A 25,711-nucleotide genomic window follows, 5' to 3' on the forward strand; every position below is an offset into this window, starting at 1 on the left:
ACTTTTGTAAAATGTTTCTTTTGAGATAACCAACATACTCTATAGATGTTGATCTTACAAAATTAATATATCTACTCTTATTGGTGGGCAAAATTCACCCTGAGCAAACCTGGAATAAAACAAGTGTAAAACAAATAAAACTTAGCTTTTGATGTTGGAAATGTTCAGATACAGATAACAATAGGGAGAATTGTTTAACGAAATCCCCATGTATCCATCTCACCTAATTTCAACAATTGTTAATAGTTTGACATTGTTTTTAAATCTGTACCTTGCCTCCCAATCTATTCCTGGTATTCTATATTGAATCTCAAAATCATATCATTTCTCCTGGAAATACTTCACTATATATTGCAAACTGATGAGGACTTATAAAACAAGTATGTATGTAAATTTTTACAGCACCATTAATTCACCTAACAAAATTAGCAATAATTTTTAATATCATCTACTACCCAGTATATGTTTAGTTGTCCCTAATTGTCTGACATATATTTTTCAAATTGTTTGATTGAACTAGGATGAAACAAGATGCAAACATTGCAATTGACTGATAACACCATTAAGTTAATCTTAATCTATAATGATTTCTCTTCCCTTGTTTTTCCATGACAATGATTTGTTGAAGAAACTGGTTAATTTGTTGAAGAAACTGGTAGGATTTCTTATGATCTACATTTACCTGACTGTATCTTCTTCATATCATTTAGTATATCCTTTATCCCATGTATTACTAATTAAGTATAAGTACAAAGGATTTAGATATAGGATTGAGTATATTCAGGTTTTGGCATGGTTTTTTTCCTAGTAGCAAGGATATTTCTTGGGAAGACTTGTCTATTTCCTATAGCATCATAGCATGTCTATCACTCCCACTTTTACTGATGCTGTGATTCATGATTTGATTCAGGTGTTGTCAGCCTGATGCTTTCATTATCAAGTTTCCCTCCAATCTTTTACCAAATGGTTTTAGCAGCTATTGATGAATATTCCCTAGATTTCCTCTATTTCAGTAGAATTGCAAAATGTTTATCTTCTAATTCCATCATTCCTTCTGCAATCCTTACATAAATTTTTCTGGGAAGAATGTTCTTTCATCAACTCTTTGGTTACCCTGAAATTCAACTTTTACAGACAAGGAAGGATAAATGCTTGCTTCTTTCTTTTTATTCAGTTTATTGGTTTTCAAAATAATGAGTTGGTGCCCTAGGACACTCTAAATGTGATTGAGTTTTAAAGTATCATTATGAACTCATGGAGCTTATTTATTCAATGTGTTTAATCCATTTCAGTCATTGTTTTTAGTGGTCAAATTGTTTTATTTTTGACTGGTGGACCTCTAAGATTTACTCCTGTGTCCTTTGATTTATGCTAGTATTTTTAAAACTACTTTATTGCTTTTTGCTCAAGATTTCCCAGGCTCAGATTATACATTCTGTGCTCCAGATGTTATTTCTTTGAGGAGAACTAATTAGTGGGAATTGGAATTTATAGACCATAATCTAGGTGCTAGTCAGCTTACTCTTTCTGGGTTGTTACTGCTCCTAGATCTTTGAAAATTTCTTTCACAAAGTTACTGAATTTAACACATTTTTCAGTATATGTTCGTGTTTTTATCTCTAGGATTGTCTCTGTCTCTGTCTCTGTCTCTCTCTCTCTCGATATATATATATATATATATGTATGTATATATGTATATATTTATTTATTTATTTATTTATTTTTTTTTTTTTTTTTAGCTGAAGTCTTGCTCTTGTTCCCCAGGCTGGAGTGCAATGGCATGATCTCGGCTCACTGCAACCTCCACCTGCTGGGTTCAAGCAATTCTCCTGCCTCAGCCTCCCGAGTAGCTGGGATTACAGGCGCCTGCTACCACGCCTGGCTAATTTTTGTATTTTTAGTAGAGATGGGGTTTCACCACGTTGGACAGGCTGGTCTCAAACTCCTGACCTCATGTGATCTACCCGCCTCGGCCTCCCAAAGTACTGGGATTACAGGTGTGAGCCACTGCACCTGGCCAGATTGTATGTATTTTTGGTATAAGGAAAACAGTATTAACACAATTCAATTAAGTTTAGCATTCCTTTGATGAGGATATATTTTTTCCCAGACATTATGTATGGTAGGCACTAGTATTCGATGCAATTGTGGTAGTTGCTTTCTGGGAAGCAATGAGACTTACTCTTGGCATCTATGGGATGATATGTAAGAAAATACATTTTAATTTAATAAATGAAACAATAAATGGATAAAATGCAGACACAGCACAAAAAGGGACTAATTAACTCTCTTGGCAGGAGATGTTCAAGGAGTGCTTCACATTCCCAAGAAAGGTAACATCTGTGGTGGGTATTAAAGGAAGGCTATGATATCCGTTGCATTGGGTATACAAAAGATGCAGGAAAGGGACTTTCAGACAGAAGAAAAAGCATATGAAAAGATATGGAACAAGGAACAGGACTGACAGTTTGGTGCTATTTGTGTCACCAAGATCAAAGTGGAAAATGACAACAGATGAGGCAAAATCAGCAAAATCTCATATGCCAGGGTAAAGAGCCTAGGCTTATTCTAGAGGCAAATGGGAAACACTGAAGGATGTTAAGCAGAAATATGAAATGATCTAATTTGCTCCTCAGAATAATCATTCTGGTAACAGTGAAGAAAATGGATTGGGAGAGGAAATGGCAAATGTGTAAGTTCACTTTTGACTTTACAGATTTGTGCCTAGAATAGTGCTTGGCAAATAGCGGGCACTTAATATTTGTTGAGTGAAAAAACAAAAAGGTGTTATATGAATCAAAAAAAGTCGATAAGTCTGAAGAAAAACCACACAGAAATAGAGCCAATTTTTTTTTTTGTTGCTACTGCTTGATTCATCTGCTGGCTTGTTTGGTATCTTACCATAAGATTTTCATGAACAAATCAGTAAGTAAAGTAACCGAATAAAAAAAACAGTCAAAGGATTTGAATAGCAGGCTCACAAAAGAGGAAGTCTGAAGGGTAACTAGAAATATGAAAACATGCTCAATTTCACTAGCAACAACTAGATCATTTAAATCCCATGAGATGGAAGAATATTTAAGAGTTTGCACAAAACCCAGTCTTCACCAGAATGTTGAATTGTTGGAATTCTCACGTGCTGCTGGTGAGAGTGTAAGTTGGTGAAATCATTATGGAAAGTGGTTTGGCGGTCAGTAGTCATTAAGTTAGAAGATGCATGTCTCTTTTGACTCAGTGTTTCCACTCAGATATAAACCCTAGAGAAATGTTCGTACCTGTACAGAGACATGTTCAACAATGTTGATCACAGCATTGTTGATTAAACAGAAAACTTTGAAATAACATAAATGTCTATCTGCAGGAGAATGGATAAATTGTGATATATTTGTACACCACATACTATTCAGCAGTGAAAATGAACAAATTAGAGCTATATAAATAAAACATGAAAAAAGTTTACAAAGTGATATATATATAGCATTATGTTACATATATAAAGTTAATTATGCAAAATAATATTACATATATGTAATAAAAGATCAAAATTCCAAATTCAAGAGGATAGTTATCTCTGAGAAGGGAAAGCAGGAGGGAAATGGGATTGGGGAGGTTACACAGGAAGCTTCACCCTTTCTTTAAAAGAAAAAAGGTCATAAACAGATATAGAAAATAAAAATTTTATAAAGCTAGATAATGGTCAAAAAAGTATTTGTTATTTTTGTTTTTATATATTTGAAATGTTTTCGGTGAAAAATCCTTTGAGCTTAGAGAATTCCAAAATTATCCTTATTATCAAAGTAAAATATTTTCCTAGCATCTAAATAATTTTAAGAGTTTTTTATTTTGCAGATTTGACTGATGAATTAGCTCAGAAGTTATTTGATGTTTCAGAAATAACTTCGGCAGCAATGGTTCATTCGTTGCCTACAGCAGTTCCAGAATCTCCTAGAATTCATCCTACAAGAACACCCAAAACACCTCGAACACCTAGGTTACAAGATCCTAACAAAACACCAAGATTTTATCCTGTTGTTAAAGAACCAAAAGCCATTGATGTAAAGGTATACAAAACAACCAGGAATATAAGGCTTGCATTTTGTATCCTTTAACATTACAGAATGAGACGTTTTAATTTCTATCACATTAAAAAATGTGTGTTATAACTTGTAATATTTCACTTAAAAATCATACTTTACCATAGTGATATTTTCTCAGGTTAAGAAATTTTTTGGTTGGGCACGGTGATTCATGCTTGTAATCCAACACTTTGGGAGACCGAGGCAGGTGGATTGCTTGTGCCCAGGAGTTGGAGACTAGCCTGGGCAATGCGGTGGGACGCCATCTCTAAAAAAATACAAAAATTAGATGGGCGTGGTGGCGTGTGTCTGTAGTCCCAGCTGTTTGGGAGGCTGAGGTGGCAGGATTGCTTGAGCCTGTAGGGGTCAGGGCTGCAGTGAGCCATGATCATGCCACTGCACTCCAGCCTTGGCAACAGAGTAAGACCCCATTTAAAAATAAACAAACAAACAAAAACCTTTTTTACAGTTGGATAGTGTAATTAAAGACGAACAGAAAGTATAATGAAGAATTACACTAAGCTGCACTTCATTTCATCTTTGTGTCACAAACCTACCAAAGGACTTTATTTATTAAGTTTCGTAACTTGTGTGTGAGATTTTTGAGTTTTGTGACTTCATATGATTTCACAATGTGTTATCTACAGTGTGAAAATGTTTGAGTTCATTTATAGTCAGAGGGTTTTAATTTACTTGTGAAGTTCACACTATTGAAACTAATTGCAATGCTTGACTTTATTTTCTTTAGAGTCCAAGAAAGAGAAAAACAAGGCATAGCACAAATCCCCCTCTAGAGTTTCATGTTGGTTGGGTAATGGATTCCAGAGACCATGGGCCAAGAACATCCTGTGTCAGGTACTATATTTCTCAAACATTACTTTTTTGTTCGTGATTTGAAGTTTTTTGAAAACAGTTACTAATTAGATATTTCAAAATATTTAAAAATTAATATGTTAGCAAATTATAGAACAATGAAAATGGTACAAAGAAGCCAAAGAAGAGATAAGTTTTACAAGTATGTTAAGGAAATAATCCAGTTGGACAGTTTTTTTTTCCCATTTAAATTATTTTTCACAAATGTGAACTCTTAGATTTATAAACTATGTAGGTCTATGAAAGTTATTATCTTTGGAAAGATCCCAGAGTCTTAGTGGCATTTAATAGGTTCTTAGTAGATATTTATTGAGGGCACTAATGTGCTAAACAAACTACTCAAACTGTATAAATAATATGGAAACAAAGCATTGTTATTTTGCTTTTTTCCCCCTTTTTTGGGAAATCATTTAGATTAGCTGATTATTAGCAGGAATTTTTTTTATAAGAAAGAAGAAAATTAATTAAAAAAAAGAAGTCTAGAGCAAATCTTTTAGAGTGCCAGTGATCTGCAAAGCACTATGGTATGTTTTGTCCTTCAGAGGGGTTGCAGAGGTGATTTATTGCTCATTGCTTTGTGATTCTTTCTTTTAAATAAAAATAGAGACAGAATCTTGCTCTGTTACCTAGGATGGTCTCAAACTTCTGGCCTCAAGCAGTCCTCCTACCTCAGCCTTGTAAAGTGCTGGGATTACAGGCATGAGCCACCTCACCCAGCCTGTGTTTCTTAAAAACCATTTTGTGTTTATACTAGATATTTTCAGAATAATTAACTGATAGTTTTTCCATTTGGAAACTTTGGGAAAATATGTTTTTGACTGGTTACTAGAAAAGGATTAGTTAGTTTCATGAAAAAAAATGCTGGGGAATTTATCATGCTCTCAAAACCTTGAAATCTGTCTTTTTAGTGATACACATTTGATTATTTTACATTGTTCTTACTAGCTATATTGTCTCTAAAAGATAAAAAGTGTGTATGTTCTTCTGCACACCTGTGGTATACTAATAGTTATTTTGGGGTTATAAGTGATTTTTCAGTTTTTTTCCCCAGAGTATTTCTTTTTATTGGAGCAGTATATGTAGAGATCAACAACAATGGAAAATGTTTAATTTACCTAATGAAGGACATCTTGTCTTTGTTGCTTCCAAGTTTTGGGAATTATGAATAAAGCTGCTATAAACGTCTATGTAAAGGTTTTAGTGTGGACATATTTTAAAATCCCTTAGATAAATACTAAGGAGCATGATTGCTGGATTGTATAATAAGAATATATTTAGTTTTGTAAGAAACTGCCAAACTGTTTTCCAAAGTGGCCCTATCATTTTGCATTCTCACCAGTAATGTTTCTTTTTAACCTTGGTAATGTCTTGTTTTGAAGTCAGCCTTGTCTGATATTTATATAATTACGCCAGCTTTCTTTAGATGAGTGTTTGCCAGTGTATCTTTTTCTACCTTTTTACTTTTAAGCAATCTCTTTGTTTTAAAGTGGGTTTCATGTAGGCAGCATATATTTGGGTCTTTCTTTGCTTTTTATAACCCAGCCTGATAATGTGTTGTTTAATTAGTATGTTTAGACCATCCACATTTAGTGTAGTTATTGATGTGGTTGGATTTAAATCTATCATTTATTTTTCTCATCCATTCTTTTTTTTTTTTTTTTTTTTGAGACTGAGTCTCACTCTGTCGCCCATTCTGGAGTGCAATGGCGTGATCTTGGCTCACTTCAACCTCCGGCTTCCAGGTTCAGGTGATTCTCCTTCCTCAGCCTCCTGAGTAGCTGGGATTACAGGTGCCTGGCACCACGCCTAGCTAATTTTTGTATTTTTAGTAGAGATGGGGTTTCACCAGGTTGGCCAGGCTGGTCTTGAACTCCTGACCTCAGGTGATCCACCTGTCTTGGCCTCCCAAGGTGCTGGGACTACAGGCATGAGCCACCGTGCCCAGCTGTCTCATCTATTCTTCGTTCTTTTTTCTATTTTTTTGCTTTCTTTTGATTGAGTTTTTATAATGATCCTATTTTTTCTCTACTATTGACTTATTAGTTGTATCTCTTTTTTATTTTTTACTGATCCTCTAGGATTACAGGTATACTTTGTTTTGTTGTGCTTCATAGATACTGTGTTTTTCACAAATTGAAGGTTTGTGGCACCCCTGTGTTGAGCAAGTTTATCAATGCCCTTTATTTAACAGATGTACTCAATTCATGTCTCTGTGTCACCTTTTGGTAATTCTTGCAGTATTTCAAACTTTATTATTATTGTTATGTCCTTTTTTTGTTTTGTTTTTTGAGATGGAGTGTCGCTCTGTCGCCCAGGCTGGAGTGCAGGGGTGTGATCTCAGCTCACTGCAAGCTCCGCCTCCTGGGTTCACGCCATTCTCCTGCCTCAGCCTCCTGAGTAGCTGGGACTACAGGTGCCCACCACCACGCCTGGCTAATTTTTTTTTTTTGTATTTTTTTAGTAGAGACGGGGTTTCACTGTGTTAGCCAGGATGGTCTCAATCTCCTGATCTCATGATCTGCCTGCCTTGGCCTCCCAAAGTGCTGGGATTACAGGCATGAGCCACTGCGCCTGGCCTTTTTTTTTTTTTTTTTTTTTGAGACAGAGTCTCACTTTGTTGCACAGGCTGGAGTTCTGTGGCACAATCATGGCCCACTGCAGCCGTAACCTCCTAGACTCAAGTGATCCTCCCACTTCAGCCTCCTGAGTAGCTGGAATTACAGTTGCATGCCACCATATCCAGCTAATTTTTTTATTTTTTATGGAGATGGGGTCTCACTCTGCTGTCTGGGCTGGTCTTGAATTCCTGGACTCAAGCAGTTCTCCTATCTTGGCCTTCCAAAGTGCTGTGATTACAGACATGAACCACCATGCCCAGCTACTATTTTGTATTTTATGGTGATCTGTGATTAGTGATCTTCGATGTTAACTATTGTAATTGTTTTGGTGCACCATGAACCACGCCAAGATAAGACAGTGAACTTAATAAATGTATGTTTTCTGGCTGCTCTACTGACTGGCCATTTCTCCATCTCTCCCCCTCTTCTTGGGCGTCCCTGTACCCTGAGAAACAAAAATGTTGAAATTAGACCAACTAATAACCCTACAGTGGCCTCTAATTGTTCAAGTGAAATTAAGAGTCAAAATTCTTCAAAATTAGGAATGCCATCATTAATGAGGAAGGCATGTTGAAAGCCCCAAGACAAGCTGAAAACTAGATCTCTTGTGTCAAACAGCCAAAATATGAAGGCAGAGTTTTTGAGGGAAATTAAAAGTGCTACTCCAGTGAATACACAAATGATAAGAAAGTGAAACAGTTTTATTGGTGATAGGGATAGAGTTTGAGTGGTCTGGATAAAAGATAAAACCACCCCCAATATTCCCTTAAGCCAAAGCATAATCCAGAGCAAGGCCCTGACTCTCTTCAATTCTCTGAAGACTGAAAGAGGCGAGGGAGGTGCAGAAGAAAAGTTGGAAGCTAGCAGAAGTTGATTAATGAGGTTTAAGAAGCTGTCTCCATAATATAAAAGTGCAAGGTGAAGGAGCAAGTGCTGATGGGGAAGGTGCAGCAAGTTTTAAGGAAGATCTAGCTAAGATAATAAAAGTGGCTACATTTCTGCAGGTCTAGATCTGAAAAAAAAGTGTGGCCACCTTAAACAGTAGATTTTCAGTGTAGACAAAACAGCCTTCCATTGGGAGAAGAAGCCATCTAGGACTTTCATAGTTAGGAAGGAGCAGTCAATGTTTGGCTTCAGAGCTTCAAGGGACGGGGCTGACTCTCTTGTTAGGGGCTAATGCAGGTGGTGACTTCAAGTTGAAGGCAATGCCAGGGCTCTTTTGAATTATGCTAAATCTGCTAATCTGCTTATGCTCTATAAATAGAACAACAAAGTCTATGTGACAGCACATCTACTTACAGTGTGGGTTACTAAATATTTTAAGCCCACTGTTAAGACCTACTATTTAGAAAAAAAGATTCCTTTCAAAATATTACTGCTCATTGACAGTGTACTTCATCACCCAAGAACTCTGATGAATATATACAAGGAGATTAATGTTTTTTTCATACCTGCTAACACATTTATTCTGCAGTCCATGGATCCCAAGGAGTCATTTTAACTTTCTAGTCTTATTATTTAGAATACTCATATATAGTCTATTCATAAGGCTATAGCTGCCACAGCTAGTCATTCCTCATTGGACCTGAGCAAAGTAAATTGAAAACATTCTGGAGAGTATTCACCATTCTACATGCCATTAAGAACATTGGTGATTCATAGGAGGAGGTCAAAATATCAGCATTAACAGGATTTTGGAAGAAGTTGATTCCTACCTTCATGGATGACTTTGAGAGGCTCAGACTTCAGTGGAGGATTTAACTACAGATGTGGTGGAAATAGCAAGAGAAGTAGAATTAGAAGTGGAGCCTGAAAATATGACTGAATTGCTGCAATTTCACGATAAAACTTGAAAGGATGAGGAATTGCTTCTTATGGATGAGCACAGAGAGTAGTTTCTTGAGATAGAATCTACTCCTAGTGAAGATTCTGTGAACATTGTTGAAATGACAACAACAGATTTAGAGTATTATATAAAGCAGTGGCAGGGTTTGAGAGGACTGACTCCAATTTTGAAAGGAGTTCTACTGTGGGTAAAATGCTATCAGGACAGCATCCATGCTACAGAGAAATCTTTTGGGAACAGAAGAGTCAATCAATGTAGCAAATTTCATTGTTGTCTTGTTTTAAGAAATTGCCACAGCCACTCCAACCATCAGCAACCACCACTCTGATCAGTCAGCAACCATCAGCATCGAGGCAAAACCCTCCACCAGCAAAAAGACTATGACTTGCTGAAGGCTCATATGACCATTAGCATTTTTAGCAATACAGTTTTAAAAAAAATTGATACATAATAGTTGTACATATTTTCGGGGTGCATGTGATACTTTGATACATGCATACAATGTGTAATGATCAAATCAGGGTAATGGGGATATCAATGACCTCAAACATTTTTCTTTATTCTGTTCTATTTTTTTCCTTTTCTTTTTAAGATCTTTTTGCATACCAATCTTCTAGCTATTTTGTACTATACAATATGTTATTGTTAAGTATGGTTATTCTACTGTACTATAAAACACTAGGTCTCATTTCCGGTATTAACTGTATTTTTGTACCTGTTAAATAACTGCTTTTCACCCGCCTTCCCCCTACCCATTCTAGTCCCTAGTAAGCACTAATCAACTCTCTTATCTCTATGAGATCTACTTTTTTACCTACCACTTATTAGTGAGAACATGTGGTACTTATCTTTCTGTGCCTGGCTTATTTCATATAATATAATGACTTCCAGTTCTATGTTTCCGCGAATGACAGAATTCTTTTTTATGGCTGAATAGTATTCCATTGTGTATGTGTGTATGTTTATGTATGTGCATATGTATGTATGTGTATATATTTACACATATATACACATATACATACATGTACATACACATATATATACCCATATATATAATTTTCTTCATCCATTGATAGACACTTAGGTTGATTACATGTCTTAGCTATAGTGAATAGTGCTGCAATAAACATGGAAGTGCAGCTGTCTCTTCGATATACTGATTTCCTCTATTTTGGATATATACCCAGCAGTGAGATTTCTGGATCATATGGTAGTTCTGTTTTTGTTTTTTGAGGAACTTCTATTCTGTTTTCTGTAGTGGCTGTACTAATTTACATTCCTACCAATGGTGTGTGAAGCATTCTCCTTTCTCTGCATCCTTGTAACATCCATTAATTTTTGTTTTCTTGATAAAAGCCATTTTAACTGGGGTGAGATGCTTTATCATTGTAGTTTTGATTTTTGTCTTCTTGATAATTAGTAATGTTGAGCGTTTTAAAATATACCTGTTGTCCAGTTGATGTCTTCTTTGGAGAAATGTCTATTAGATCTTTTGTCAATTTTAAAATGGGATTATTTGTGTGTTTTTTTTTTTTCTACTGAGTTGTTTGAGTTCCTTGTATATTCTAGTTATTAGTCCTTTTTTGGATGGATAGTTTGCAAATATTTTCTTCTATTCTGTAGGTTGTCTCTTCACTTTGTTGATTCCTTCATTTGCTGTGCAGAAACTTTTTTGCTTGATATAATCTCATTAGTCTATTTTTGCTTTTGTTGCTTGTGCTTTTATCATCTAACACAAAACATCTTTGCCTAGACCAATGGCCTAGAGTGTTTTCCCAATATTTTCTTCTAGTAATTTCATAGCTTTGGGTCCTAGTTTAAGTCTTTAGTCCATTTTGATTGGCTTTTTGTAGAGAGAGGTCTAGCTTCATACTTTTGCATTACGGTTATCTAGTTTTCTTAGCACCGCTTATGGAAGTGACTGTCCTTTCTTCAATGTATGTTCTTGGTACCTTTGTCAAAAATGAATTCGCTGATAATGTGTAGTTTTTTTCTAAATTTTCTATTCTGTTCCATTGGTCTATGTGTCTGCTTTTACACCAGTACCATGCTACCTTGGTTACTATGGCTTTGTATTATATTTTGAAGTTGAGTAGTGTGATGCCTTCAGCTTTATTCTTTTTGCCCAGAATTAGTTTGATTTTTCACGGCCTTTTGTGGTTCTGTATAAATTTTAGGATTGTTTTTTCTATTTCTGTGAAGAATGTCATAGGTATTTTGATAGGGATGGAATTAAATCTGTAGAAGTTGCTGCGTAGTATTGAGATTTTAACAATGTTAATTTTTCCAATCCATGAGCATGCACTATCATTCCCTTTTTTTTGTGTGACCTCTTTAATTTCTTTCATCTGTGTTTTTTAGTTTTCTTTGTAGAGATCTTTCACTTTGGTTACACTTATACCTAGATACTTTATGTATTTCTGTAGCTGTCTTGATTTCTTTTTCAGTGTGTTTGCTTTTGGAATATATAAATGCTACTGTTTTTTGTATATTGATTTTGTATTGTGCAACTTTACTGAATTGACCCAGATTTTTGGTGGAGTCTTTAGATTTTTCTAAATATAATATCAGATCATCTGCAGGCAAGGATAATTTGACTTCTTCTTTTCCAATGTGGATGCTCTTTCTCTTGCCTAATTGCTCTTGCTAGGACTTACAGTACTATGTTCAATTAAAGTGGTAAAGTGGACAACCTTGTCTTATTCCAGATCTTAGAGGAAAGGCCAAGTGCTCATGTCTAAGACAATCAGAAAAACACCTTGAAGGCATTTTAGAGACCTCCCGCCACAGGACCAGAGGCCTAGGAGGACAGAATGGGGCCCTGCACAACCTCGGGAAACTGCTCCCTGCATTCCAGCTGCTCCAGCTGTAGCATGGCTAAAAGGGGCCCAGATACAGCTTGGGGCTGCTGTTTCAGAGGGTGCAAACCATAAACCTTGGCAGCTTCCATGTGGTATTAAGCCTGCAGGTGGTGCACAGAATGCAAGAGTTGAGGCTTGCGAGCCTCTGCCTATATTTCAGAGGATGTATGGAAAATCCTGGATGTCTAGACTAAAGCCTGCTGTAGGGGCAGAGCCCTCATGGAGAACCTCTACGAGGACAGTGCAGAGAGGAAATGTGGGGTTGGATCCCTCATACAGACTCCCCACTGGGGCACTGCCTAGTGAAGCTTTGAGAAGAGGGCCACTGTCCTTCAGACCCCAGAATGGTAGATCCACTAGCAGCCTGCATCCTCAGCCTCGAAAAGCCACAGGCACTCAATGCCAGCCCTTAAGAGCAGCCATGTGGGCTAAACCCTGGAAAGCCATAGGCATGGAGCTGCCCAAGGCTTTGTGAGCCCACCCCTTGCACCAGCATACCCTGGATGTAACATATGGAGTCAAAGGAGATTATTTTGGAACTTTAAGATTTAGTGATTGCCCTCCTGGGCTTTGGACTTGCATGCAGCCTGTAACGCCTTTCTTTTGGGCTATTTCTTCCTTTTGTGTATTTACCCAAGGCCTATACCTCCATTGTATCTTGGAAGTAACTACCTTGTTTTTTATTTTACAGGCTTATAGGTGGAAGGGACTAGCCTTGTCTCAAATGAGACTTTGGACTTTTGAGTTAGTGCTAGAATGAGTTAAGACTTCGGGAGATTGTTGGGAAGACATGACTAGATTTTGCAATGTGAGAAGGACATGAGATTTGGCAGGGGCCAGGGTGGTATTATATGGTTTGGATCTGTGTCCCCACCCAAATCTCATGTTGAATTGTAATCCCCAGTATTGGAGGTGGGGCCTGGTGGGAGGTGATTGGATCATTGGGGCAGTTTCTCATGGTTTAACACCATCTGCCTTGCAGTTGTCATTGTGATAGTGAGTTGTGAGATCTGGTTGTTTAAAAGTGTGTGGCACCTCCACTGTCTTTCTTCCTCCTGCTCCAGCTATGTGAAGTTCTGCTCCCCCTGCCTTCCACCATGATTGTAAGTTTTCCTAAGGCCTCCCTAGAAGCTAAGCCAGCATCATGCTGTACTGCCTACAGAACCATGAGCCAATTAAACCACTTTCCTCTATAATTTACCTAGTCTCGGGTATTTTTTTGTTTTTTTGTTTTTTTGAGGCAGAGTTTCGCTCTTGTTGCCCAGGCTCAAGTGCAGTGGCGTGATTTCAGCTCACTGCAACCTCTGCCTCCCGGGTTCAAGTGATTCTCCTGCTTCAGCCTCCCGAGTAGTTGGGATTACAGGCATGCACCACCACGCCTGGGTAATTTTTGTATTTTTAGTAGAGATGGGGTTTCTCTATGTTGGTCAGGCTGGTCTCGAACTCCTGACCTCAGGTGATCCGCCTGCCTTGGTCTCCCAAAGTGCTGGGATTACAGGCATGAGCCACTGCGCCTGGCCGGGTATTTCTTTATAGTAATGTGAAAACAGCCTAATTCATGTAGCTGAAGGTTTGTTGATTTTGTTTATCTTTTCAAAAAACCAACTTTTCATTTCATTGATTTTTTTGTACTTGTTTTAGTCTCAATTTTATTTATTTCTGCTTTGATCTTTATTGTTTCTTTCTACTAATTTTGGGTTTGATTTGTTCTTTTCTAGTTCTTTTAAGTACATCGTTAGGTTGCTTATTTGAAACCTACTTTTTTGATGTAGGCATTTATTGCTATAAACTTCTCTCTTAGTACTGCTATGCTGTATCATAGTTTTGGAAAGTTACATTTCCATTTGCATTTCTTTGAAGACATTTTGAAGTTTTCTTCTTAATTTCTTTATTAATCTGTTGATCATTCAGGAGCATGTTGTTTAATTTCCACGTTTGTGTAGATTCCAAAATTCTTCATGTTATTGATTTCTATTTTTATTCTGTTGTAGCCAGAAAAGATACTTGATATGATTTTGACTTTTTAAAATTTGTTGAGACATGTTTTGTAGCCTAACATATGTTTTATCCTGGAGAATGTTCCATGTGCTAATGAGAAGAATGTGTATTCTGCACTAGTAGGTGAAATGTTCTATAAATGTCACTAGGTCCAGTTGGTCTAGGTGTAGTTTAACTTCATTGTATCTTTTTTGATTTTCTGTCTGGATGATCTGTCCATTATTGAGAGATGGGTGTTGAAGCCCCCTGCTATTATTTGTATTATAGTCTATCTCTCCTCTAGATTTATTAATGTTTACTTAATATATCTGGGTGCTCCAGAATTGGGTGCATATATTTATAAATTGTTACAGCCTCTTGCTGAATTGACCCCTTCCTTTATCATCATACAGTGACCTTCTTTGTCCTTTTTTTTTTTACAGACTTTCACTTTTTCTATTTTGTTTGATACAAGTATGGCTACTTTTTTTTTTTGGCTTCCATTTGCGTGGAATGTCTTTTACCATTCTTCACTTTCAGACTATGTGTGTCTTTATAGGTGATGTGAGTTTCTTGTAGGCAATATATAGTTGGATCTTGTTTCTAAAAGTTTTTCACTCAGCCATGCTTATATCTTTTGGTTGGAGAATTTAGTTCATTTACATTCAGTGTTATTATTGATAGATAAGGACTTACTACGCAGTATTTCATTACTTGGTTTCTGGTTGTTTTGTAACTCCTCCCTTACTTCCTTCTTACTGCCTTTGTGATTAAGTGGTTTTTCTCTGGGAGTATGTTTTAATTCATTGCTTTTTATTTTTAGCATATCTATTATAAGTCTTTGCTTTGTGGTTACCATGAGGCTTACCAAAGCCATAGCTATAAGTTATTTTAAACATATGACAACTTAACTTTGATCACAAAGAAAAGGAAAGAATCAAGGGAAAAACTAAAAACCTCTACACTTTAACTCCATCCTCCCACATTTTGACATTCTGTTGTCTTAATTTACATCTATTTATCTTCCCTATTATCTTAACAGGTTGCTGTTAATATTTTCAGTAGATTTGTCTTTTAGTCTTCATATTAGAGATATGAATGGATTACATGTAACAATTACTGCATTAGAGCATTCTGAATTTGTCTACTTTTACCAGTGAGTTTTATACCTTCAAACATTTTTGGTTTTGCACATCAAAGTTTGTTTTCTTTCAAATCAAAGAACTCCCTTTAGCATTTCTTGAAAGTTGGGTCTAGTAGTGATGAATTCCCTTAGCTTTCGTCTAGGAAAGACTTTATATCTCCTTCCTGTTTGAAGGAAAACTTTGCTGGGTACAGCATAGTTGTTTGGCAGGTTTTGTTTTTGTTTCCATTTATCCTGTAGCACTTTGAATGTGTCACTTGACTCCTTCATGGCCTGTTTGGTTTCTGTTGAAAAGTCTCTTGCCAAAAAATCAGAGCTCTTTTGTATGTTTTTATTTTTTTCTCTTGCTGTTTTAAGGATCTTCTCTTTGTCCTTGACATTTTCAGGTTCGATTATTATTTGCCTTGGGATACTCTTATTTGGTTGAATATTGATATGGTTTGGCTTTGTGTTCCCACCCGTCTCATCTCGAATTGTAATTCCCATAATCCCCATGTGTCACGGGAGGGACCTGGTAGGAGGTGATTGGATCATGGGGGCAGTTATCCCATGCCGTTCTTGTGATAGTGAGTGAGTTCTCACAAGATCTGATGGTTTTATAGGTGTTTGACGGTTTCTCCTTCACACATACTCTCTCTCACCTGCCGCAATGTAAGGGTGCCTGCTTCCCCTCCCACCATGATTGTAAGTTTCCTGAAGCCTCCCCAGCCATGTGGAACTGAGTCAATTAAACCACTTTCCGTCATAAATTACCCAGCCTCAGGTATTCTTTATAGCAGAGTGAAAATGGACTAATAAAAATATATTTGGTGATTTCTGACCTTCTGTACCTAGATATTTATATCTTTCTTTAGATTTGGAATGTTTTCTGTTATTTCTTTGAATAAGCTTACTACTCCTTGCTCTTAACTCATCATTGAATGCCAGTGGCTCTTACATTTGTTCTTTTGAGATTATTCTTTATATCTTGCAGGTGTTCTTCATTCCTTTTTTTTTCTCCTCTGACTATATTTTCCAATAGGCTGTATTTGAGCTCACTGATTGTTTCTTGCAACGTGAGAGCCTGTAATCCATTTTTCAGAAAACGTATTTCTGAGTTCCAAGATTTTTTTTTTTTAATTTCAATCTCTTTGTGTTACATTTCTCTGATAAATTTCTGAATTGCTTTTCTGTGTTATCTTGGATTTTGCTGAGTGTCTGTAGAACTGTTATTTTGTTCTTGATCTGAGACCTCACACATTGCTTTCTTCTTTAGGTTGGTCCCTGACTCTTTGTCCATTTGGGGATGTCATAGTTCCGTGTTTGCTGTTGTTTCTTGTGGATGTACATCTGTGGCTTTGCTTTAAAGGATTTATTATTTATTCCAGTCTTTGCTGTCTTGCTTGTTTTGTCTTTCTAAGGTATGTTTGCTTAGAGATTCTTTGCAGTAGCCTGTGAGTCCCCTTAATACTATTGTATATCACTGCCTCCTTTTGGGCACTAGATGGCGCCTTAATCCCAAGTTTGCCTTGTCTCTCACAAACATTGGAGCACTGCCTGTCAGATGGTGGGGGTGGCAAAGGGGACTACCCCAACTGTGTGGTAAGGCTGGCAAATGGCTTGTACCCAGAAAACTCATGGATCATGCCTCCTACAGTGTGGTCCTGCTGAACAGCCACTCTGATATGGCATCTCTTTTGGCTGAAATAAAGAGGAGAATTTCAGGGCTAGGGTTTCTGTTCCTGCTTCCCCTCTTTTTCTGCCTTCATGGTTTTTTTTCTCCATACTGGCTCTCATGATATTATACTTCTTATGGGTTGAGGCAGGAACAGTTTTCCTGCAAGGGAACCCAAGATGGTGGGAAAGCTGGCTGTCCTCCTCGATCTAACTTTTTCCAATGAAGAAGCTGAGTCTGGGAGGAATTTTTCATGCACAGGGCCTGGCAGATTGCGGAAAAGGCGTCATGCAAAGAGAAGGCTATTTCTCTTACTGTTTGCTGGGAGTTTTTCAGTTCTCTGTGGCTCACAGATAGTATCAGCCTCACATTTGAGTTCTGGGATATTGCTGATGATAAGCTTTGTGCTAGATATTTGTTTTTGGCTTTCTGTGGGAGAGTGAAGCCAGATTGCTTCTACTCTGCCATTTTGGTGACATCATTGTCCCAATAAAGTATTTTTAAATTAAGGTATGTACTTTTTTTAAGTCATAATGCTATTGCACACTTGGTAGAGTACAGTATAATATAAATATAACTTTTATATTTACTGGGAAACCAAAATATTCATGTGACTTGCTTTTTTGCAATATGTGCTGTATTGTGGTGGTCTAGAATTGAACCAGCAATATCTCTGAGACATGCCCGTATAATTCAGCTGTTCCTTGAATCATGATGTGATTACATCCTGATAAACCCTTTGTAGCTTGAAAATATCATAAGTTGAAAATGCATTTAATGCACCTAACCTACTGAACATCATGACTCAACCTAGCTTACCTTAAATGTGCTCAGAACACTTATATTAACCTATAGTTAGGCAAAATCTAACACAAAGCCTATTTTATAATAAAATGTTGAATATCTTATGTAATTTATTGAATGCTTTGCTGAAACTGAAGAACAGAATGGTTGTATGGTACTTGAACTATGGTTTTTACTGAATGCATATTGTTTTCGTACCATCATAAACCTGAAAAACCGTAAGTGAAACTGTCTTTTAAGTTGAGGACCAGCTTTATACATTTTAACTTACCACAGTCTACTTTCAAATAATCTTATCCCACTTCATGTGTAGTATAAGCACCTTACAACATTAAACTTTCATTATTTCTCCCCATTTCTCTCTTTGTTTGTTTCTTTTTTTAAAAAATTAGAGACAGAGTCTCTATCTTTCACCCAGGATGGAGTGCAGTGGCAAAATCTCAGGTTACTGCAGTCTCAAACTCCTGAACTTAAGCAGTCCTCCCACCTTAACCTCAAGTATCTGGGACTATAGGTGTGCACCACAATTGGTGGCTAATTTTTAAAAAAATTTTTGTTGCGACAAGATGTTGCTATGTAATTCAGGCTGGTCTCGAACTCCTGGGCTCAAGCAATTCTCCTGCCTTAGCCTTCCGAAGTGTTGGGATTACAGTTACGAGTCACCACACCCAGTCCCCCATTCTTTGTGCTATACTTTGTTATTATTTTTCTTTAGACAGTTATGTGTACATGTATATACACATACATATATGTGCACATGTGCGTACACACATACACACATATAGTTTGAGTAGATAGTTTAGCACATTAAATCCTTCATGTATATCTATTAAAAACTTTCTAAATGCCATTGAGAATCTGGGAGCTTTCTTTAGTAGGTTCATAATAGATATTTGCCTGTTACTAATACACCCACACACAAACACATACACACACGTATAAAGTATTTATCCTGCTCTGGTTCTCTGATGGTTTCAGATTTATGGCTTCTTAAATTGTTAGAATAATTTTTGACTCATCATAAATTTTTTTGCCCTGTTCTCTTTTTTTCCTTCTTCTGGGTTTCAAATTACATGTATGTTAGACCATTTGATAATACCCATAGCTGTTGGATGCTCTGATCTGCTTTTTCTCCTACTCCTTTTTTATTTTATTTATTTATTTATTTTTTTGAGACAGAGTTTCACTCTTGTTGCCCAGGCTGGAGTGCAATGGAGTGATCTTGGCTCACTGCAACCCCTGCCTCCTGGGTTCAAACGATTCTCCTGCCTCAGCCTCCTGAGTAGCTGGGATTAAAGGTGCAAGCCACCACGCCCAGCTAATTTTTTGTATTTTTAGTAGAGACGGGGTTTCACCATGTTGGTCAAGTTAGTCTGGAATTCCTGACCTCAGGAGATCCGCCTGCCTTGGCCTTCCAAAGTGCTGGGATTACAGGCGTGAGCCACTGCGCTTGGCCTCCTACTCCTTTTAAATTGTATTTCACTTTGTATAATTTTGATTGACTTATATTCAGGTTTCCTGATTCTTTCCTTAGCTGTGTCTAGTGTGCTAATAAGTCCATCAAAGAAGTATTCATTTCTGATATTGTGTTGTGTATATTTTGCATTAGTGTTTGACTATTTATTTATTTATTTATTGAGACGGAGTTTCGCTCATGTCGCCCAGGCTGGAGTGCAATGGCACGATCTCAGCTCACTGCAAGCTCCACCTCTTGGGTTCAAGCGATTCTTCTGCCTCAGTCTCCTAAGTAGCTGGGATTGCAGGTGCCCGCTACCACACCCGGCTAATTTTTGTATTTTAATAGAGACAGGGTTTCACCGTGTTGGCCAGGCTAGCCTTGGACTCCTGACGTCAGGTGATCCGCCCACCTCAGCCTCCGAAAATGCTGGGATTACAAGTGTGAGTCACCGCGCCCGGCCCCATTTGACTTTTTAAAAATAGTTTTCTTGGCCGGTTGCGGTGGCTCACGCCTGTAATCCCAGCACTTTGGGAGGCCGATGCGGGTGGATCACGAGGTCAGGAGATTGAGACCATCCTGGCTAACACGGTGAAACCCCGTCTCTACTAAAAATACACAAAAATTAGCCGGGCGTGGTGGCAGCCGCCTGTAGTCCCAGCTACTCGGGAGGCCGAGGCAGGAGAATGGCGTGAACCCAGGGGGCGGAGCTTGCAGTGAGCCAAGATCTTACCACTGCACTCCAGCCTGGGCGACAGAGCAAGACTCCGTCTCAAAAAAAAAAAAAGTTTTCTTGGCTGGATGCGGTGGCGCTCACCGGTAATCCCAACTACTCAGGAGGCTGAGGCAGGAGAATCGCTTGAACCTAGGAGGCGGAAATTGCAGTGAGCTGGGATGGGGCCACTGCATTCCAACCTGCGCAACTGAGCGAGACTCCATGGCAAAAAAAAAAAAAGTTTTCTTTTTTTCTGCTGAAATTCTCCGTCTCTTCATGAATGTTCATCTTTTACATTAGATTCTTCAACATATTAATCATGGTTATTTTAAAGTTCATTTGTGATTATGCTAGTACTGAGTTATCTGTAAGTCTGGTTCTATTTATTACGTTGTCTGCTGAATTTTATTTTTTCTTTTTGTGTGTCTTATACATTTTGATTGAATTCTAGACTATTACTTCTAGACTTTTTTTGTTGTTGTTTAAATCTTGCCAAATCCCTGTCTGAATAAATCCAGCTTTCTTTCTATTATATTTGCTCCTAGTCTACTGAATGTTGCTAAAGTAAGTCCTAGGCTTATTGCTAGTAATACAGATTCATGTGCTGTAATTATAGTTAGAGCTTCGATGTTATCTGCATTTCTTTTACTAATTTAAGTATTCGATATTAATTTTGTCTTCGTTCTTTCCTTTTGATTGAGGAATTCTTTATCTCTGCTTTCCTTTATCTCTCATCGTTCCATCTTTTGAAAACTGTTTTCAAATGTCTACTTGTTATTCCTCATTTTGATCTACCTCTTTGCTTCCTTCTGGCTCCCTGTGATAAGTATGCCAGTAAGGTATATTTTTTCATTGTGGAGAATGTATTTAGTGATAGCTACCACTTTTATATGCTTTCAATAAATGTTCCAGGCACTGTGCTCAACATTTTACATGCATTGCTTCTCTGTGTCTTCTTTAGACAATAAGTTCTTTAATGTAAAGAACTTCTCAGTACCTGTCATACTTTGCAGTCAATAAATAACTACATGAATGAAACTACCGATTCCATATAGAGACAGGGAAGTGTATAGCTGTAAATGCCTACATTTAAAAAAGAAAAAAGATCCGAAATCGGCAACCTAGCTTTATACTTTAAGGAACTAGAAAAAGAAGAGCAAACTAAACCCAAAATAATAGAGAAAATCAAGGAAACTAAAAGTTAATTCTTTGAAGAGATCAACAAAATTGACGAAACTTTAGCTAGACTGACAAAGAAAGAGAGAAGATGCAAAAATAACTAGAATCAGAAAAACAAACAAACAAACAAACGGGATATTACTACTGGTTGACCTTACAGAGATGCAAAGGATAAGAGAATACTGTGGGCTGGGCGCGGTGGCTCATGCCTGTAATCCCAGCACTTTATGAGGCCGAGGCAGGTGGATCACAAGATCAGGAGTTCAAGACCAGCTTGCCAATATGGTGAAACCCCGTGTCTACTAAAAATACAAAAATTAGCTGGGCGTGGTGGTGGGCGCCTGTAGTCCCAGCTACTCAGGAGGCTGAGGCAGGAAAATCACTTGAGCCCGGGAAGCGGACATCACAGTGAGCTGAGATCAAGCCACTACACTTCAGCCTGGGCGACAGAGTGAGAGTCTGTCAAAAAAAAAAAAAAAGAGAGAAAGAAAAAGAAAAAGGAAAAAAAAAAAACCCAAAAAATTAACACCCAGCCTGGGCAACATGGTGAGACCACGTCTCTACTAAAAATCCAAAAAATTAGCCAGGCATGGTGGTACTTGCCTATAGTCTTAGCTACTTGGGAGGCTGAGGTGGGAGGATTGCCTGAACCCAGGAGGTTGAAGCTGCAGTGAGCCATGACCATGCCACTGCACTCCAGCCTGGGTGACAGAGCAAGACCCTGTCTCAAAAAAATAAAAAGTAAAAAAGAATTCTTCCAAAAAAATTGAAGATGAAGGAATTTTTTTTTTTTGGACACGGAGTCTCACTCTGTCGCCCAGGCTGGAGTGCAGTCATGCAATCTCGGCTCACTGCAACCTTTACCAGCTATACCACTCTTAGTTATATATCAAAAGTATTGAAAACACATATTGTATGCCCATGTTTGTAGCAGCATTATTCATGATAGCCAAAAAGTGGGATTCTCAACAAAAGACTGGATAAACAAGTATCCAACAACAAATGACTAGATAAACACATACAATGGAATATAAATATTCAACAACAAAAAGGAATGAAATTTTGATTTATGCTGCTACATGGATGGACTTTGAAAACATTATGCTTAATGAAATAAGGTTGACATAGAAGGATGAATATTATACGATCCCACTTATATGGAGTATCTAGAATAGTCAAATTTATAGACAGAAAGTAGAATAGAGGTTACTAGGGCTGTGGGGAGGGGTAGAGGGGTAGTTTTTATTTAACAGGTACAGTTTTTGATGGAGATGATGAAAAAATTTTGAGTCTAGATAGTGGTGATGATTACAGAATATTGTGATTATATTTAATGCCAATTAATTATACACTTATGAATAGTGTTTAAAATGATAAATATTATGTTAGGTATATTTTTACCACACATGTACCCACAAAAACTCCTAAAATTCTTCTTTATTTCATTAGAAAAGTCTTTAAGTATTGGTTGTAACTGTCAGGCTGTTAGTGACAAATACAAGATTTCCAAAATTTTCATTTTTGCTTGAAAGCTCAAATTTTATCATTGGAAAAGCAGTTGTTTTCCTTGACATTAAAAACTCACTTTTTTATCAGCTGGGCGCAGTGGCTCACGCCTGTAATCCCAGCACTTTGGGAGGCCAAGGCGGGCAGATCACGAGGTCAAGAAATCAAGACCATCCTGGCCAACATGGTGAAACCCCATCTTTACTAAAAATATAAAAATTAGTTGGATGTGGTGGCAGGCGCCTGTAGTCCCAGATACTCAGGAGGCTGAGTCAGGAGAATCGCTTGAACCCGGGAGGTGGAGGTTGCAGTGAGCTGAGATGGCGCCACTGCACTCCAGCCTGGCAACAGAGCGACACTCTGTCTCAAAAAAAAAAAAAAAGAAAGAAAAAAACCTCATTTTTTTTCATTTTCAAGGAAATATCTGAGAAATAATAAAGTCTGAGTAACCATAGTTTGTTGGTTGTTCTTTTAGTTAAACATGAAAAAAGTTGCTAGTTTGCCTTATAACTTAATCACGCAAGTGCTTTGCTTTAAGAAAACGACTGTAGCTTTTTTTTTTTTGAGATGGAGTTTTGCTCATCACCTAGGCTGGAGTGCAATGGCATGATCTCTGCTCACTGCAACCTCCACTGCCTGGGTTCAAGTGATTTTCCTGCCTCAGCCTCCGAGTAGCTGGGATTACAGGTACATGCCACCACGTCCAGCTAATGTTTGTATTTTTTGTAGAGACAGGGTTTCACCATGTTGGCCAGGCTGGTCTCGAACTCCTGACCTCAGGTGATCCACCTGCCTCGGCCTCCCAAAGTGCTGAGATTACAGGCGTGAGCCCACCACACCCAGCCCCATTTTAGTTTAATATGCTGCAAAAATGCTTTGTGCTTTCTTCTCATTTTTAAAACATTGTAAAAAATGTATAACATGAAATTTACCATCTTAACAGTTCTTAAGTGTACAACTCAGTAGTGTTCAGTATATTCATATTGTTGTGAAACAGATCTCCAGAACATTTTCATCTTGCAAAACAAGCTTCCATTTCATGTTTGTCACACACAAAAAGATATGTACTCATGAGTGAGATTTTATAAATTTAATTTTTTGGCTTTATCAAGGATATTTTTAAGTTGAAACTGGAATTGTTTTTTTTTTTAATTGCAAGTGCATAATAATGAAGAATGCAGTCACAAGTTAGTAAAGTTTGGTGCCACTGCCTCAATTCACATCAGTTTTACACACCATTGCTTTTGTACCATCAGTAGAAAGGTCAACACAGAGGCAAGGGCCAACAATGTCTTCTTATTATGAAATCAGTTTTGACTTTGTAGACTTTCTAGAAGGTTCTTAGGAACCTTCCAACAGTCCGCAGACCACTTTGAGAACCACTGATTTAGATAAATGTTTTAGGAAGATAACTTTGGTGGCAGGATAGAGAAGGGACACTTGGAAAAACAAAGAGACTGGTTAATTCAAGTGAAAGAAGTGGAAGGTCTAAATTTGAATTTAGGTCTATATTTGAATTTGAGTGCAGATGACAAGGAAAAGACAGATTTAGGAGATAGATCAAAAATGGAATAGATTTAGAGAATTGCAGGTTCTGTCTTACTTTTGATGCCTTTAGAAAAAAAGAAAATTGCAGGTATGGCTTTGAGATAATGAAATTATTGCCCATCTTTGTGCCAGATTTTATCCCTAATCTCCATGTATTCAATTTACATCACTAACCTGAATTATTCAAGATAAGTCGAAAGTTTCCACATAATAAAAAACTAATCTAAACTAAATTAATAATGATTTGGAGGAGGAATGAGCTATTCAGTTATCTGCTTCTGCTTAAACTATGTTAGCCTGAGAGTTTATGACCATGCTTTTTATCAGCTTCTGAATTTACATATGTGTATTGAACATAAATAGCACTATATGCAGATCTGTATGTCATTAATTTAGGAGAGTTTTAGGGACTACTGTCTTTTCCACTGCTTAGACCCCCAATAATGAAAAAAATAGTACAAATTGGTTCATATACTTGGTTCTTGATTTTTCATTTTGAAGGCTTTTTTCCCCTTCCTCAAACAGCGCTTCAAATGCTTCACCTTCAGAAGGCGCACCACTAGCAGGAAGTTATGGATGTACTCCTCATTCATTCCCAAAGTTCCAGCATCCTTCTCATGAACTTTTGAAGGAAAATGGCTTTACCCAACAAGTATACCACAAGTATCGTCGAAGATGCCTAAGTGGTAAGATGCTTGTCCTTTATCTATTTAATATATTTAAAATTAAAATATAATTCTAAAAAATTTAAATGTTGTCATTTAATATCAAGTTAAGATATTCTTTTATTGTTAGACTATAAATAGTTTTACTTTAAACGTGTTTACATATATTCTTTATTCATGTACTTTATAACTTAGACACATTAGAAAATAAAAATTAATATACTCGGCCGAGCATGGTGGCTCATGCCAGTAATCTCAGCACTTTGGGAGGCTGAGGCATGCAGATCACTTGAGGTCAGGAGTATGAGACCAGCCTGGTCAACATAGTGAAACTCCATCTCTACTAAAAATACAAAAGTTAGCTGGGTGTGATGGCAGGTGGCTGTAATCCCAGCTACCCAGGAGATTGAGGCAGGAGAATTGCTGGGACCTGGGAGGCAGAGGTTGCAGTGAGCCAAAATCACGCCATTGCACTCCAGCCTGGGCGACAGAGTGAGATTCTGTCTCAAAAAAAGAAAAAAAATTTAGTATACTCTTCTTGTTGCTATTGAGAGATATTTAGTAATTTAAGCAGTGAGTCAAAAAATGGGTTAGCATTTGTCAGCTGTTTCAGCAGTCCTCAATCTTTTTGGCACCAGGGACCTGTTTCATGGAAGACAATTTTTCCATGGGGGATGGTTTTGGCTAAAACTGTTCCACCTCAGATCATCAGACATTAGATTATCTTAAGGAGTGTCCAGTCTAGATCCCTTACATGTGCAGTTCACAGTAGGGTACCAGTCTGTGGCC

General features: G+C 37.5%; 1 protein-coding gene across 8 annotated transcripts in view; it reads left to right on the top strand.

Annotated features, from left to right (window-relative positions):
- Positions 1-25,711, top strand: part of LARP1B (La ribonucleoprotein 1B) — a 157,665-nt gene that overhangs the window by 112,547 nt on the left and 19,407 nt on the right. For all 8 annotated transcript variants that reach the window (XR_010126134.1, XM_054485092.2, XM_054485090.2 and 5 more), the window contains 3 exons: positions 3,850-4,061; positions 4,825-4,931; positions 24,783-24,943. Coding sequence is in view for 7 of the 8 variants with exons in the window: in XM_054485092.2 (XP_054341067.1) it covers positions 3,850-4,061; positions 4,825-4,931; positions 24,783-24,943 (480 nt within the window). In the remaining variant the exon portion in view is untranslated. The remainder of the gene's footprint in view (positions 1-3,849; positions 4,062-4,824; positions 4,932-24,782; positions 24,944-25,711) is intronic.

The sequence above is a fragment of the Pongo pygmaeus genome, chromosome 3, assembly GCF_028885625.2.
Source record: "Pongo pygmaeus isolate AG05252 chromosome 3, NHGRI_mPonPyg2-v2.0_pri, whole genome shotgun sequence".
NCBI classification, from domain to species: Eukaryota; Metazoa; Chordata; class Mammalia; order Primates; family Hominidae; genus Pongo; species Pongo pygmaeus.